We start from the raw sequence: 17,608 nt of genomic DNA, 5'->3' as shown, positions 1-17,608 counted from the left end.
ATTGTCTGTAGACCACTGAGACAGAATTGTCTCAAGGCACAAGGCTGGGGAAGGCTACAGAAACATTTCTGCTGCTCTGAAAGTTCTAATGAGTACAGTGGCCTTCATCATCCGTAAGTGCAAGATGTTTGGAACCACCAGGACTCCTCCTAAAGCTAGCCAGCCATCTAAGCTGAGTGATCGGGGGAAAAGGGCCTTAGTCAAGGGCCTTGATCAATAACCCAATGGTCACTCTGTCTGAGCTGCAGTGTTCTTCTGTGGAGAGTGAAGAACCTTACAAAAGGACAACCATCTGTGCGGAAATCCACCAATAAGCCCTGTATGGCAGAGTGGCTAGACAGAAGACAATCCCCATCTGGAATTTGCCAAAAGGCGTCTGAAGGACTCTCAGACCATAGGAAACAAAATGGTCTGGTCTGATGAGACTAAAATTGAACTCTTTGGAGTGAATGCCAGGCATTACATTTGGAGAAAACTATGCACTGCTCATCTTCCAGCAGGACAACGACCCAAAACAAAACCTTTCGGTGATTGTCCTTGAGTGGCCCAGCCAGAGCCCACACCTAAATCCTATTAAACATCTCTCGAGATATCTGAAAACGGCTGTACACCATCGCTTCCCATCCAACCTGATAGAGTTTGAGAGGTTCTGCAAAAATGAATGGGCAAAAATTCACAAAGACAGGTGTGCCAAGCTTGTGGCATCATATTCATAAAGACTTGAGGCTGTAATTGCTACCAAAGGTGCATCATCAAAGTATTTAGCAAAGGCTGTGAGTACTTATGTACATGTGATTTTCAGGTGTTTTATTTTAAATAAATTTGCAACAATTTCAAAAAGTTTTTCCCTTTGTCATTATGGGGTATGGTGCTCCCAGCATAAACGAGTACACCCCTTTTGAAAAGTAACATTTAAAACAACATCTCAATGAAAACTAAAACAATTTCTAAAATGTTGACAGGATTAAGTTTAATATAACATCTGTTTAACGTATAACATGAAAAATAAGATTAATGAAACAACTTAGATTTATTTTATTTTATTTTTTTAAATCAAATTCAGCTGATGCAAAAATGAGTATACCCCACATCAAAAACTACTTTATCTAGTGGTTTTTTATGGCCACCATTATTTTAATGACAGCACCAAGACTTCTACAACAACTTTGCAACATCTATCTTTTCTATTCTTCAAAAATGACCTCTTTTGTAGAGTTGCTCAAAGAGATGCTCAACTTAATGTCTCTTCAGAATTCCCCATATGTGTTTAATTGGATTCAGATCTGGAGACATTTTTATAATAATATCAATAATATCAACATATTTTTTCATAAACGCTTAGGGCTCTATTTTGACGGTCCATGAGCAGAGCGCAAAACGCAGGGCGCAAACGCTTTCAGGGCGTGTCAGAATGCATTTTTGCTAATTTAAGGGCGGGAAAATCCGCTTTGCACTGTGGCGCATGGTCTAAAAGTGTTGAGTTTATTTTCTTAATGAGTTAAAGGTGTGTTTCCAGAATAAACCAATCAGAGTCTCATCTCCCATTACCTTTAAGAGCCAGCAGCGTCGGGCCATAAGCGCATCTGCTATTAACATGACGTAAAGTAAGTTTACTTTCGCTTTTGTTCTCGTGGATAGGGAAACCTTACGGCACAGACATCAATTAGCCTATAAATAATTAATTTCGTTTGTTAAGCGCAAAGATTTGTTTCAAAACTATTTCTAAATTCTGTTCTAATTTCCAGCAAACGAATAAATGATTAATAATAACAAAGTGTGGTCAAAATACTGAGTTATTTCCAAATACACCTGCTATGCCCCATATGGTATAAAACCTGAAAGGTGGACAAATCTAAGCTTGTTTTCAATAAAACAAATATAAATATGGGTATAATAAATAATACTGCTGATAATAATAATATACAAAAGCAATTTGAATGAACTGAAAAAAGCCTCCCAAGATGAAGAAAGTATGAAGACAGTGGTTTTTAAAATCATGTAGGCTAGAAATTAATATGTTTTGTAATATTTTAATCATTTATATTTATATCCTATATATATATATATATATATATATATATATATATATATATATATATATATATATATATATATATATATATATATATATATATATATATATATATATATATATATATATATATATAATTATTATATATATCCTTAATATATTATATCTTTTTCATATGTAAAGATATTTGCATATTGCTCTACATCTTGTGTGTAGTGTGTAAGCCAGGCCCACTTTGCGCCAGACAATAGACGGACTTTGTTCTGGTCTAAAGAACAGACTATTTACAGTTTCTTAAAATAGCAACACGCCAAAACACGCCTGCTTTTTTTAGACCAGAACGCCTATGGGCGCACATATGAGCGGAAATGCATTTGCTATTTAAACTGTGGCGTAACACCTCAAAATGACCCTTGCGCCAAGCTGAAAGTAGCAAAAGACTTTTGCGCCTTGCCTTGTGCCACATTGCGGCGGGTGTATGATAGGGCCCTTAGTCTTTCTTTAACAGACAACACTGGCAACAATACTATATACTATAATACTGCAACAAAAAGTTTACTGGGAGTCAGTTGTCACCATCCAATTTTGAAGGTCATGTTAATTAAATTAAACATGTCTGTATTAATGTGTATGCTAGAGCGTAAACTATTAAATTGAAGTAAAGTAATTTTACCTGAAAGTGACAGAGCTGTGTAAAAGCACATTGTTGGCGCTTATCTATTTTGAGGAACTAAAATAGACTTTGCGATAGACCAGCTGAAACCAGGTCTAAAGTCCAGCACGTAGTGCATTGGTTATGCACCTCGCTTACACATTGCTTAAAACACACAGGATGTACAGCAATACTTAAATATCTTTACAAATTAAAAAGAATTAAAGGAATAAAATATTACAAAAAAAAAAGATTATTTTCTACATAAACATAAAAAACACGGCCTCAATGTCTTCTTCATCCTGTTTTTTTTCTTTCAGATTATTCATGACAACTTGCTTTTGTATAATAATATTATTATTATTAGTTGTAGTAGTATTTATTATATGCAAATTTGTATTTGTTTCAATAAAAAAAGCTTAGATTTGTCCACCTGTCAAGTTTTAGGCCATATGGGGCATAGCATGTGTATCTGGATATAACTTTATTTTTTATTTTTTGTTAATTTATTCATTAGCTGGAAATTAGAACTAAATATAGAAATAGTTTTGAAACAAATGTTTGCGCTTAACAAAAGAAATTAATTATGTAGGCTAATGGATGTCTGTGCATACAACATGTTTCCTTATTCACGAAAGAGAGAAATAGAAAGTGAAAGTAAAGGCGATTAGAGGAGGCTCCTTCTTTATCTTTGTGCTGCAGATGGTCTGTTTAACTATTTTCTCGCTAGTGAAGTCTTCATTTTTTTCCACTTACAAAGTTGGCAAATAAATACCAATGCGCCATGGCGCAACACTACTGGCTCTTAAAGGGAATGAGAGATGAGACTCTAATTGGTTTATTCTAAAAACACACCCATAACTCATTAAGAAAATATTAGACCCTGTTAGACTGTGCCGCGGCGCAGAGGTATTTATCCATCCTTAAAATAGCAAAAGTGGATTTGGACACACCCTTAACTCTTTTGTGCCATGCGCTTTAGACTTTGCACCTGGATCGTTAAAATAGAGCCCTAAGACTATTAACTATTAAAAGTGCTGATGATTACAAGCCTTGTGATTGTAGGTGTTGTATCGGGATATTTCAGGTTGTATTTCAGCTTTAATCGGCTTTTTAAATAAATGAATAAAAACAAAGCAGCTGCTTGCCATAGCAACATCATTAAGATCCAATCGACAGCAAATCACTTTCACTCCAAAATGGTGGAATCTCTTGGCTGTTGTTGAGCGCTGCTGTTGTTATGGAACTTTCTATTGAGTGTTGCCTCTTGGTGATTCTAAGCTCTTTGTTCTAAGCTCTTTATCTTTATCGTTATAGTCAGGGTATAGTCACGTGGGCAGTCACTGATCATGTGATAGAAGAGTAGAGTAAAAACTGTTGGAAATTTCTTTAAATCACAGAAATTAATTAGATTTTTTTTATAGAAATGTTATATTAAATGTTAATAATGTTTCACAAACTTTACTATTATATTTACTTTTCCAAAAAATGCAGCTATGTGGCATTAAAATGCTAATTAAATAAATACATATTCCAAACGTTTCAACATGTAATGTACACAGTTACAAAGATCTTTTTTTTTAATCCAACACTGAATTCCTTGACTAAACGCTACTGCTTATGTTATATTCATATTATTTTTCAAACAGAAAGACATTTTTATTTATAGGTCATGATATTTTGAGCACAATCAAATGGGGATTAATTAAGCACATGATCGTCATTGTGACCTTTGCGTCTGTCTGTGATAATGCTGTAATGAGAGTCAGAGTCACACTGTTGTCTGCTTCAGGACAGCAGAGACTCAGCACTGACACTGTGTCTAAGTCCCATCTGAACTCATCTGATATGAGTGATATGAGCTCCTGCCATCCACAGACACCAGCAGCTCCATCAGCCACAAACTCCTTCATATGACAAACACATATGCACTTCTTCAACTCTTGCTAAATCAATATGTCTAGAACCATTTGAAGTAAAATATGTGGAGTGTGAGTTATTGGCTACAAAAACTGTTACAGAAATCCCAGCAGAAAATAGTGATGGAGAAATGAGTTATGGGATATTATAAGTTAAGAATTTATGGTCCATAATAGACTATAAATAGAGAGAAATTTTAATCTGTATTTCAGGATAGATATTATACTACTGCTGTAACTGTACACTGTTCAATTCTGTCGCCAAACTGTACTACATTTCCAATCAAGCACCTCACTCACACACCAGTTCCGGATCACCTCTGATTACACATAGCTGGACTCTCATGATTGACTATAAATGCATCTTTCTCACACACACATATGCACGCACACACGCACGCACACACGCGCACACACACACACACACATTGCTGTATTTTGTGATCTGTAAGTGAGCATTACCGAATCATTCTCCTAGCTCTTGCTTTTTGTGTTTTTGACCGTTGCTTTGTTTTTGTTTATGTTGTTTTGCCTGCCTATCCACTTTTCGTACTACGCTTTGGATTACCTGCATGCTCTTGTCTTTTCCTGTTTTGACCTTTGCCTGCCTGATTATTGTTTAATAATGCTGCATATGGATTCTCAACTCCGTAGTCCCCGACTCATTACAGAAATAGAAAGAGTTAAAACATGTTTTGGGTGAAATTGCAAAAGTAGCAGTAATGTTTATTTAAAACATTAAATACATTAATTAATAAATTGAAAGATTTTAAGTATTTTATGTCTTGACAAACAGTTTATTTTAATGTATTAAATATAAAAAATGGTAATACTAGTAAATGTGTTATTGTTTTAATGATAAATTTTATATTTTATTTAGAATATAATGGGCATGCCATTTATTGTGATTATTCTATTGACAAACATTTTTCAACCTTAATTTATTAAAATATAAACTTCAATATTGAGGAAAGATATATTTTTAAACAATTGTTTACATTTACTAGTACTATTTGAATGTTCATATTTTTTAATCAACAACTGTTTAAAGTTAAATTAAATAAGTTAAATTAAGCAATGCATTTAGAGTAAGTTGTTGATGTTTTGAGGTTAATACCATCATCAAACATTTTAAGAGGAAAAAAGAAAATAGAGGTGACTGCAGCAAAGAAAAACTATACCATACTCTGAACATGCTTTTTTCTCTAATTAAAAGACATTTTCTACTAGTGGGTTAAGAGGCTTTCTAGTGGGCACTCAAGAGAATGCTTTTAATAAATGAAACCTGCGGACTCTGTTGACCAATATGATGACGCTCTAGTTTGCTCTTTTGAAAAAGAAAAAAACAACAACTATTGTTTAGCTTAAAAGATCAACCCTGTAATCTACATCTGAGCTACCTGAACGTTAAAGTGATACTATATTTAAAAAAAAAAAAAATTGTTACGACAATCTTTAAAAACCCATGGAGTAACATTGTGCAAATGTCCCAAAATAAGTTCATTAACATGTCTATTCGATACTGGATACTAGAATGTAAACTGAGGTATTATGACAGGCAGGGCTGGACTGGGACAAAAAAAAATAATAATAAAATAAAAAATCGGCCCTGGCATTTTGGGACAGAGCGGTCCACTGTATTCAATCAAAATGAACATAACAAAAAATGCCTGCTGATGCACACAGTTAATGTTGATTACCAAAATAAAGATAAAAAGAAAGCAATGAGTCAGAAACCCTTAAAAAATGTTTAACTCAACAATGAAACATCAAACATAGCTTAAAGATTGTACATAGTCATTCAAATGATCTAAAACAATTAAAAATGCAACAAACATTTGTTTGGGCCTGAACTACAAAACTAAATGAAAAAAACGGTATTAGTTTTGCTTAAGTTGCACACTAGTTTGATCATGTATGAATATCATTATAACCATATTGTATAAATATTATTGTAATTATATAGGCCTACATCATGCTGACGATCAAAAACAAAATGTCATGATATCCGATGCAATTGTCTTCTGACCGAGTGCATCTTAAAATGCATGAATGACTCATACATTCTTTATGATATATATAATTTGTAAAATAAAGACGTGCAGGTTAAGAAAACAGCATAGGAGGAAGATGCCGCTGGCCTTGGTACTGATAAGTACTTACCAAGATAAGTAAAAAACAAGTATATTTCTATAGACAAATAGGTATAGATTGAATAGACAGGTATATATTGATCTGTGCAACAGTTGTCGATCCACTGCGCAATGCAGACGCAAAAGGCAAAGGCCTGCTTGCTGCCTCTGCTCTCTATACGTGCACGTGGGGTAAGAAACAGGCGTGACTCTCTACTATTTAGACAAATACACACCGATATTGCATGCTTTCACAAAGCCCAAAATGGAAGTTTGTGATTGGGTCAGCCCAATGTCAATAAAGAAAAGAACCACAGGGCTGCAGATTATGTCACATGGGCCGGTCTTTCCGAAAAAAAAAAAAACATATTACTCTCAGAGCATCACAGATCACAGCATTGTCAATTAATTAGGCAGAAACATAGATCAGATCATAAAAAGATGATTAGCCCAGTCCAAAAAGTACATTGACCCAGATGGCCAGTCTGTCCTTGATGACAGGGCTTGGTACTGGGTCTATTATTTTTCATTTCCATTTGTTTAGATTACCTAGAACTGTTGTCTGGGTTATCATTGCCATCTTTAAATGCAATCCAAATGTTTTCAAAACATGCAACATGATTTTTGATGAAAATAGTAGAACTAAACAATTAGGGGTACAAATATGAATAGTGATAGCAATCTAAGTCTAAAGCACACAGTGCAAAAACATTAAGGCCGTGTCTGAATCTACTTTTCTTATTTTGAGGATTAAAAAAATCCTGACAGGTGGACAAATCTAAACATGTTTTTATTAAAGGGCACCAATGGTGAAAAATTTACTTTTCAAGCTGTTTGGACAGACGTGTGTAAGCACAGTGTATAGACCGTCATATTGGGGTGATATAAACCCACACAGTCCTTTTTTTTCAATTCAGCAACATAAAAACGGTGGACCAATTGGAGCAGTTTTCAGACCAACCGCAACTTGACATAGAAGTGCAGTCCCTCCGCCCACCAATATTGATTGACAGGCGCGACAACATATCCTCAGTTTCTTGTTTTACGTCCGCCATTTTCAGCATGTGAGTCAAAGCGATATCACTAAAGGAACACCCTTGCTCTATTTTTAACTGTAAGGCTCATTGGGCTCAACATAAGATCAATATTCTCCACATTATCGCTCTAATCTGAATTATTGTTTGTGCCTTTTGGTAGGTTTGCAAACATGTGTACTTTTCATTGCGTCTACCTTAAACATCAGCCGTTTGCATTTCTCGCGAACACAGAAGCTCCCTGTGATCTTAGGTGCAGCTGGAAAAGTGCAAGCGCGTTGTCTCATGCGCGTCTCTCCATTGGAAATAAAATAACAAACTTCCCTGCAGGTCACACACCAGAAGCGCCTCTCTGCGTAGCGCCATGCATTTCGGAGTTCTGGGCGTAGGTTTCTGTGGGGGTGCACGCGGCGGCGCTTTGGATGGCGGGCGGCCACTGACCTGGGGCGTTGTTGTGTTTGCCCTGGTGGAGGCCTGTGTTTTGAGTTCTGGAACGCATGGCGCTGCGTAGCGCGACGATTCGGGACACTTCATGTTTTTGCCGCGCTTCTAAGAGTGTCTGGTGGGCTTCGAGCGGCACATCCGGTGCCTCGGTCAAAGTTAATTCAGTGTGCGTGGTTATTACTCTAGGTGTACAAGCTCTGCACTTGAAACTAGCAAACAGTTGGCTGTAAGACTATACAGAGACACAAATGATTTTATACTTTCTGCTTGGTCTGTGTCCGAGTCATACATGTACGGCTTAATGCTGATCCTAGCTTAGCTTCTCTCTGTCTGCCTCTCTGTTGCAAACACAGAGCATGGGAGCTCTTGGCTCCACCCCCTTGTTACGTTGGGCATGAAGCCAAAACTAATCTTCATGTGAAGCAACACGCCCCTAAAACAGCGAGCTGTGTACACACCCACAACATAACACTTTTGAAAACATTATAATAAAAACATCTGAACTGTGTGTTGAACTGAACCTAAACTGGCACACTCAGAAGAACCATAATATTAATATTAAATCATAAAAAGGGGAAAACTATGTGCCCTTTAAAACAAATACAAATATTAATTTATTAAACAATACTGTTAATAACAATAATAATATTAATAACATTATTCTATTGCAAATTGTCATGAAAAGACTATAAAAAGCCCCTTAAGACAGAGGTATGGATGTATTTGTAAATATATATGTGTATTGCTGTACATCCTGTGTGCATTAAGCAATGTGTAAGCGTTTGAACCTGCATAGGTGCACAACTAATGCACTCTGCACTGGACTTTAGACCAGCTTTTAGTTGGTCGTGAGTTGGTCTTTTTCAGTTCCTCGAAATAGCAATGCACCAACAATGCACCTTAACACAACCCTTTTTTAGACCAGCACACCCATGAGTCCACAAAGTAGCACAAATGCATATGCTATTTAAACAATGTGGTGCAAAACATGAAAATCACAGTTGTGCTGGTCTGAAAATAGCAACAAACATGCCATACATGTCTTCCGCCTTATTGCACCAGGTGTATTATAACAACCTTAGTATTATTAGTAGTATTATTAAATATTAGTAGGAGCTTTAATGAGCAAATTGTACTAGTCAAAGATTTATGGAATGACGAAAAAAACAAAAATGTTGTTGGTCACTTTTCAACCACAGTATGGGTTACACTTTTTTTTTAATGATTTTGCTAGATCTGATCTAGACACATTACCAGACAGGACACAGCAGGTGAATTGGACTTTTTGGCACTAGCTGGTGTAAATTGTATATCTTATAACATTCACAGTTTCTATATAAAGGGCACAGCAGATTACAAACTACAGTAGTTGAACCTCTGGGCTTGGTATTGGGTCTTATTCTGATTTGTATCTATTTGCTGAGATCAGGATCTGTGGTCTGGATTAAAAACTACTAAGCTGACATGCAAACGGAAAGTTTCAGAGAGCTCTAATTTGAATTCGCAGATGATACTATTAATTAGTAAGGGGTTGTAATGAGGAATTACTACTAGTCGAAGTCTTATGGAACGATAGAAAACACAAAAAGGTTGTTGTAATAACAGTGAGGTATTCCCATCCCAACATCCCAAGCTCTGCATGCACTTTCTGCTGTTGCCTCAGAGCAAAGAAAATCTCATTATCTCCCAGCATCCTCTGCAGGAGAAAGCTTCAGTGCAGCAGTTCAGCTCACCGGGTCGCTGCTAACAGACACACACGCAACCAAGGGCACAGCATGTCCCACAAAAAGAACAAAACGAAATTTTCTCTGACTGGTCTCTATGTGCCGTGTCAGAAGGCAAACTCTTTACCCTCACATTCGGTGCATGTGATTTTGATGAAAAGCTCTACTGTAGTTCTTTGGAAATAAAGGTTGATCCTTGAAAAGTTTATTTTAAGAAAGAGAGAGAGTTCACTCAGAATTAAACATTTTGTCACCATTTCAAACATGAATGAATTTTTCTGTGTAAAACAAAAGTAAATGTTAGATAGCATGTATAACACATATAGAAAGTGCACCAGTAATGTGCAAAAATAGGAATAAAAGTTCCAACCATCATAGTGTGGTTCGTGTAAATTGGGGGGTTCCCGGTGGCACAGTGGGTAGCACGATCACCTCATAGTAAGAAGGTCACTGGTTCAAGCCTCGGCTGGGTCAGTTGGCATTTCAGTGTGGAGTTTGCATGTTCTCTCCATATTCACGTGGGTTTCCTCTGGGTGCTCTGGTTTCCCCCACCACAAGTCCAAAGACATGCAGTATAGGTGAATTGGGTAAGCTAAAATGCCCGTAGTGTATGTGTGTGAATGAGAGTGTATGGATATTTCCCATTGATGGGTTGTAGCTGGAAAGGCATCCGCTGCATAAACACATGTGCTTAATAAATTGGCAGTAAATGTGGTGACCCTGGATTAATAAAGGGACTAAACCGAAAAAAAATGAACTAATGAATGAATGTAAATTGCTTCTTCTTATCACTATTCATATTTGTTCTATGAAAAAAACTGCATAAGCATTTTACCAAATATTTATTTTTGTGTTCCACATAAAATAAAGTCACACAGACTTTAAAACTAATGAAAGTAATCAAGGCAAATAACGACAGAGATAATATGCTTAGAATGGCATTGTTATATTAAACATTTATACATATTATTGCATGTTAAATTAAACAAATTATTTAAGAATTACTTGTATCTGAAATATATTTAAAGTATAGAGCTATTACTGCACTATTACTACTACTGTTAATCACTTCATTTTTTATTTGAAAATTTACATTTAAAGTTTATTATCACAAATGTGTGAAATGTAAATGATAAAATGTAGGGCTATTTATTTTTAAGGGCAAACACACAGATTCAGTTTATTTATACACATCAATTTTTTTCTCTGTCACTGTTTATACTTAATTAATGAAGCTCCAAAACTGTGAAAGAGAACACAAATTATGCAATTTAGCAGCAAGCTCTCTGCAGCTCTAACATGATCACCCACTGAAGCCAAGCAGGGCTGCGCCCGGTCACTACCTGGATGTGAGACCACATGAGAAAGCATGGTTGCTGCTGGAGTTAGTGAGGCCAGCAGGGGGCACTTAACTGATGATGTGTATGAATCCTAAAGGCTGATTTATATACATCTTTGTAAGGTGAATTCATATGCTTCGGCGCCATTGTTGCCAACTGTTTTTAATGAAAAGGTGCTAAGCTCTGCCCGAAAAGTCACTAAATGTTGCCGGATTACATTATACATCAATTTGCATATTACTAATGTCATCAAGATCAACTTTTTCTGTTTTGTTTAACAGCCTATGGTTAATAAAGGGATGTTTATATTACCACTAAGCTTTATGTAAGCATGTCAACTTAACTACAATTATTGCTGTTTGAATACAGTATATCAGTATAGATGTGTAATGAATTTGCAGTAATCTCTCAGACATAATAAACAGACAAATTCCAAAACTGTCACTAAAAAAAATCTGTGATTGTGAAGAAGAGAAGAATAAACATTCTAATTAAATTGTTAAAAAAAAAGGAGAAGCATATCGGTTTGACTGTACAATGGATATACCTCACACTGCCAGTGCTAAATCATTTGCCGTCAGTCCGCAGTGGAGTGATCTGCTCTAAGGCTGCAGGTGAGAGAGACTGCTGTATGAGGACTGACTGGGCAGCCTATCAGTGCTCTGAGGCAATGGATGTGTCGACGGCATCACCCATAGCCTGTTGAGAAGAGTAGGGACGGTACGGTATGGACAAATGAAAGTCTATAAAAAACTCCAGTAACACAAAAAAAACAAAAACAAAAAAAACAAGATTTGTCGCTAGTAGCTTTTTTGAAAATTTGTCTCTGGAGGGTCTGAAAAGTCGCTAAATATAGCGACAAAATCGCTAAGTTGGCAACACTGTCCGATTCAGCCGTGCATGGAAGCAAGTCACCGCAGACGCGCAACTTTCAAATAATTTAACTACACATTGCAACGACGCCTAGCGCAAGCACAGTGATTGGTCGCCTTGGTAACGCTGACGAGTGTGGGTGGGACAGAGAGCAGAGCAAACCCGTTGTAGTGAGTGTTTACAAATGTTGAGTCTCGTGAAGCAGCTCCAGATGGAAAGTTCTGTTTTGCATTTACCTTATGACTAACGTTGTTACACTAACCCTGGTTCCCACCTCAAATTGAGCAAGTTTGAGCCACTTCTACATTAAGGTAGCGTTCAGAAAAAAACAAAACACCAGTGAAGAAATGTGACACAGAGGAACATAAAACCTACTGCCACCAAGTGTTTTGGAAGTGTTATGGCAGAGCAACACAAACAGCGCACTGAAGTATAAAAACAAGACAACGTGCAACGTGGGTCACGGCAATCACTCGACCAGAAGTATAAATCAGACTTAACACCCCAGTATATTGATGGGGACTCTATACTGCTCAGTGAGCAAAGTCTTTTGTATGAGATGTAAAACTGAGGTCCCGACTCTCTGTGGTTGTTAAAAATCCCAGGATGTCCTTCGAAAAAGAATAGGGGTTTAACCCCAGCATCCTGGCCAAATTTGCCCACTGGCCTCTTTTCTATCATGGCCTCCCAACCATCCCCATACAGTATATCATAATTGTGTCCTCTCCACCTGTCAGCTAGTGTGTGGTGTGTGGTCTGCCGCAATATGGCTGCCATTGCGTCATCCAGGTGGATGCTGCAGTGTCTTGAAAAGCGCTATATAAATGTAAGTAATTATTATTTTTTATTATTATTATTATTATTATTATTATTATCTCTGAATGTGTGCTTTGTTTAAAGTACTGAATACATTTTACATTTAAAATCTCTTGCAACAGTGCAGATGATTTTTATTTATTTATTTTTTGTTATCAGATCACATGCTTTCTAAATTGTGGAATGTGGTCTGTATGAATCAGGGATTAAATGTGATTCATTACATACAGAAATGTCAAAGTAATTATGTGTCTTCAGTTTTATCTTTATAATAAATGTAAAATACACTGCAACAAGAACATGGTAAATATGCACTTCTTTTAAAGACACAATTACCCTTTGGTAGAATCTGATAGAAAAAGCATTTATTTTCTGCTTTATAAAATACAGAAGCATTTCACATGCTCAAGCTTTTAATTCTATTGAAGTTTGAAAAGGACAGATTTGCCCCAAGCACCGGCTGTGTTTTGTGTGGGAGGCGCAGGGTTACGTCTTACACCCATGCAGGGACCAACCTGCTAAAGCCACAGAGCTAAAGTGCCACATCGCTCGGGTACCTGAGGGGTGATCTGGCAACAGCACAGGAACAGGGACTTAGCATGCCACGCTCTTGTAATCACTGAATCATAGTGATTCACAGGGATTCAAATGTGACAATCTGTTGAGAACAGTGTAATACAAACCAAACTCGTTAGTCCATAACATGATTTCCTAAAAGTGCTGCTATCTGTTTCTATATGTATACAATGATAAGCTCTCTGGAAAACTTGATAATAACACTTATTCGGGTACTGAAAATCATCTTGACCATTAGTGAAAAATAAAACTAAATAAAAAATAAAATTATTAAATTTATTTTATTTTATTTATTTTCATTTCAGCTTAGTCCCTTTATTAATCCAGGGTTGCCACAGCGGAATGAACCACCAACTTATCCAGCACTTTTTACGCAGTGGATGCCCTTCCAGCCACAACCCATCTCTGGGAAACATCCACACACACACAATCATTTACACTCATACACTGCGAACAATTTAGCTTACCCAATTAACCTGTACTGTATGTCTTTGAACCATGGGGTAAACCGGCGCACCCGGAGGAAACCCTCGCGAACGCAGGGAGACGATGCAAATTCTTACACAGAAACGCCAACTGACCCAGCCGAGGCTCGAACCAGCGACCTTCTTGCTGTGAGGCAACAGCACTACCTACTGCGACACTGCGTCACCTAATTTCATTTCATTTCATTTCATTTCATAGAATAGAATAGAATAGAACGGGGTATATGCCGAAGCATGCTAATAGGACTTTTAATTTGCCAGTAACCTAGGTTAAACGCTTCTGGTGAATTGTATGCCAATGCAAAAACTGTAACATTTAAGGTCTGCTTTCTTTAAAAAAATCAGCGATCACCACTAGCTGAGTGATATCCGATTTAAAGTGGGTCTCAGATTGTACAAGAAGCACTGCAATAAATTACATTTTCCCCCGCCATGTCTTTATAATATGAGCATTTATTTTACCCCAGTATAGTCAATGGAGCTTCTGCGCTTGCCTGCCAATTCTGATGGGCGCATGCGAGTAAACGGCTTTTTGTCTCGTTTTACGCTTGAGCAACTAAATAAATGCCAAAGTTTATGTAACTAAATGTATTTTAATGACATTACAACATCGATGCTGTAAAAGGAACTGTAAAAAATGGAAAAAAGTTCACAATAACAGGTCACCGGAAGTTTATCAGTATGGGAAAAACACTAGCTTTGCATATACCCTATAGAATAGAATAGAATAGGATAGAATAGAATAGAATAGCATAGAATAGAATAGAATAGAATAGAATAGAATAGAATAGAATAGAATAGAATAGAATAGAATAGAATAGCAAGCAGCTAGATGTACAGTATAACCCATAGTATTATCTGTCAGGTTTTTGTTTTAAATTCTAGTATTTTTTTGTTTTTAATTAGCTTTATTTATTTTAGTTTAGTTTTATATTTAAAAATGTATATTTTTATACTATTTGACTATTTATTGATATTTTTAATTACCTTTTATTTGAGTTTTGTGTATTTTTTACAAAAAAAGTTTGAGCTTTTTTCAAATGCAGTAATTTAGTTATTTGACCTAAAATAAAGAAAATAAGCAATGCATTATTTGTTTAATATCGAAATTGATTTTAATTTGAATTAGCTTTTGTTTTTACATTTACTCTTTTTATTTAGTTTTTTATTGATGCGTGTTGTTACTTATGCCGAAAATTTCTCAATGAAACCTTGAGCCCTTTCACCCAGCGCAACAAGGTGCAAGATGTTAGGTGTGATTTGTTGCTATTCTCAGACCAGCACAACCCTAATTTGCACGTTTTGCACCACGTTGTTTAAATAGCAAATCCATTTGCACCACTTTATGGACTCATGGGTGTGCCGGTCAAATATAGAAGTGGTTTAAGGCGCATTGTTGGCGCGTTGCTATTTTGAAGATCTGCCCTGTTGACCATCTAAAAGCAGGTTTAAAGTCCATACCAGAGCACGTTGATTGCACCTATGTGGGTTTACTTACACATTGCTTGATACTTACAATATGTACAGCAATACACAAATTTCTCCACAAATATGTTACAAAAATGTATATGTCCTACATAAATAAAAAAACACTGCCTCCATGCCTTCTTTATGCCTTTTTTCAGTTCATTCATGATCATTTGCATTTTTATAATGTTATTATTATTAGCAGTATTATTCATTATATGCATATTTATATTCACTTTAATAAAAACAAGTTAAGTTTTTCTACTTACAAAGTTCGACATGTAAATAGCAAATGTGCCATGGTGCAATGCAACTTTCTCTTAAAGGTAACGGGAAATGAGACTCTGATTAGTTTAATGCACATTATGTTATGTTACGTTACGTTACGTTAAAACACCCATAAAAACCTTGTTAGGCCATGTGCTAGGGCGCAGAGTATTTTTCCATACTTAAAATAGCAAAAGTGGATTTGGACACCCCCTTTTGCACCATGCATATTATAATTTTCACCTAGATCGTTAAAATAGAGCCCTTTGTCATAATACTAATCGATTAACACTGTATACCCTTACAAAAGTCACTCAAAAACAAACTGAGCATCAACTAATACATTTGAACACTTAAATGAGGCTGAATGTGCTTCAGATATCAAAAAGCATTTAGGACAAAATTTTAACTGCAAATGGTTTTTCAAAATCAGTGATGATTCAAGCCACAAACATGTAACTGTGTTTCAGTATGTATGAGATTTTGACTGCTGTTGGTTATGTAGTGTGTGTGTGTGTGTGTGTGTGTGTGTGTGTGTGTGTGTGTGTGTGTGTGTGCGTGTGTGTGTGTGTGTTTGCATTCCAAACGTGCCCACAAGTTCAACATGCACTGGTATTGCAATACCTGTGGGAACATTTTTGCTATTTTCTGGTCTCCATGTGGAAAACGCCAAATAAAATCACATAATTATGTATTTTTAAAAATGTACAAATCCAGATTATTTACAGTGAATTTTAGGTTTAGAGTTAGAGCAGAGGGATATAAAATTTATCTGTACAATATAAAAAATCATTACATTAATGGGAAGTCCCGATAAAGGTAGCTGTACAAGTGAGTGTGTGTATATTTTGTATTACCCAGCAGCTCCATGGCATCGTCCTCATCCTCAATCTCATCTTCAGTGACCGATGGAGCCGAATCAGGCATGGAGTCAAATGAGTCCTGAGACAACATGGCTGCCAGAAGTTTCTTGTGATTCTGTTGCTGCTGTTTTAGGCCCTTTCCCTTTGTCTCCATTTTCAAGCTGCACACAGAGAGAAAGAGAAGAAACTTTTATCAATATAGTTTTCAGTAGGGTTGTTTCAACATCGATACTAGTGTCAGCGAGTTTTTAAAACTATAAACTGATCTTTTTTTTCTCAAAACTATGAACTGATTTTTTTAAAGTAAATTCAACTAACCTCTTTTTAAAGTGAAATGCTGAGTCTATTTACCAGTTTTAAAATACAGCAATCACTGTAAAATTCAAATACTTGTACTGTACATACTCAAAAAAAAAAAAAAAAGATGTTTGCTGTTTGTTTAAACTACTACATTAAAATGAGCTGAAACAACACAATGCTTGAGCTTTTGGGGACAATGTGTTTTATGTTGAATCCACTTAAATTTGTAAAAAAGAAAAAGTTAACTTAAACACTTTATATTGCCCCAACCGAAATCGATTGTGTGGAACACAGCATTTTTACAGCAGTGTATGATCTGCTCTGTGTTATTGTGTTTCTGAACCTCAGCCGCTTATTTCTTTGTGTGCTGCAGAAGTTTGTGCGACATCAACAAGAAATCAGCTTTTATTCATTTGATTGGAAAGCATAAGAACACTGTATATATCATCAATCTACTATACAGTGACATATAGAAAATTGTAATTGACTGTAATAAACTTAAAGGTGAGTATCCTACATACAATGACTGAGGACAAGACATTTTTTCTCAGTTTTTGCTGTGGCATAGACATTATGTTTCAGCTCAATTGCTGGCAATCCTTCTCACATTGTCATGACTAATAATAAGTGGGCTTTAAAGTAAACCTCCAATATGAACATTACATTTGAAAATATGACCATTTT

General features: G+C 36.1%; 1 protein-coding gene across 2 annotated transcripts in view; it reads right to left on the bottom strand.

The window, feature by feature from the left end:
• Positions 1 to 17,608, bottom strand: part of zgc:162928 — a 193,158-nt gene that overhangs the window by 103,263 nt on the left and 72,287 nt on the right. For both annotated transcript variants that reach the window (NM_001430954.1, XM_005162707.5), the window contains exon 7: positions 16,619 to 16,785. In NM_001430954.1, the coding sequence (NP_001417883.1) occupies positions 16,619 to 16,785 (167 nt within the window). The remainder of the gene's footprint in view (positions 1 to 16,618; positions 16,786 to 17,608) is intronic.

The sequence above is a fragment of the Danio rerio genome, chromosome 24 (assembly GCF_049306965.1).
Source record: "Danio rerio strain Tuebingen ecotype United States chromosome 24, GRCz12tu, whole genome shotgun sequence".
Lineage (NCBI taxonomy): Eukaryota > Metazoa > Chordata > Actinopteri > Cypriniformes > Danionidae > Danio > Danio rerio.
This window is presented reverse-complemented; position numbering and strand designations above follow the sequence as displayed.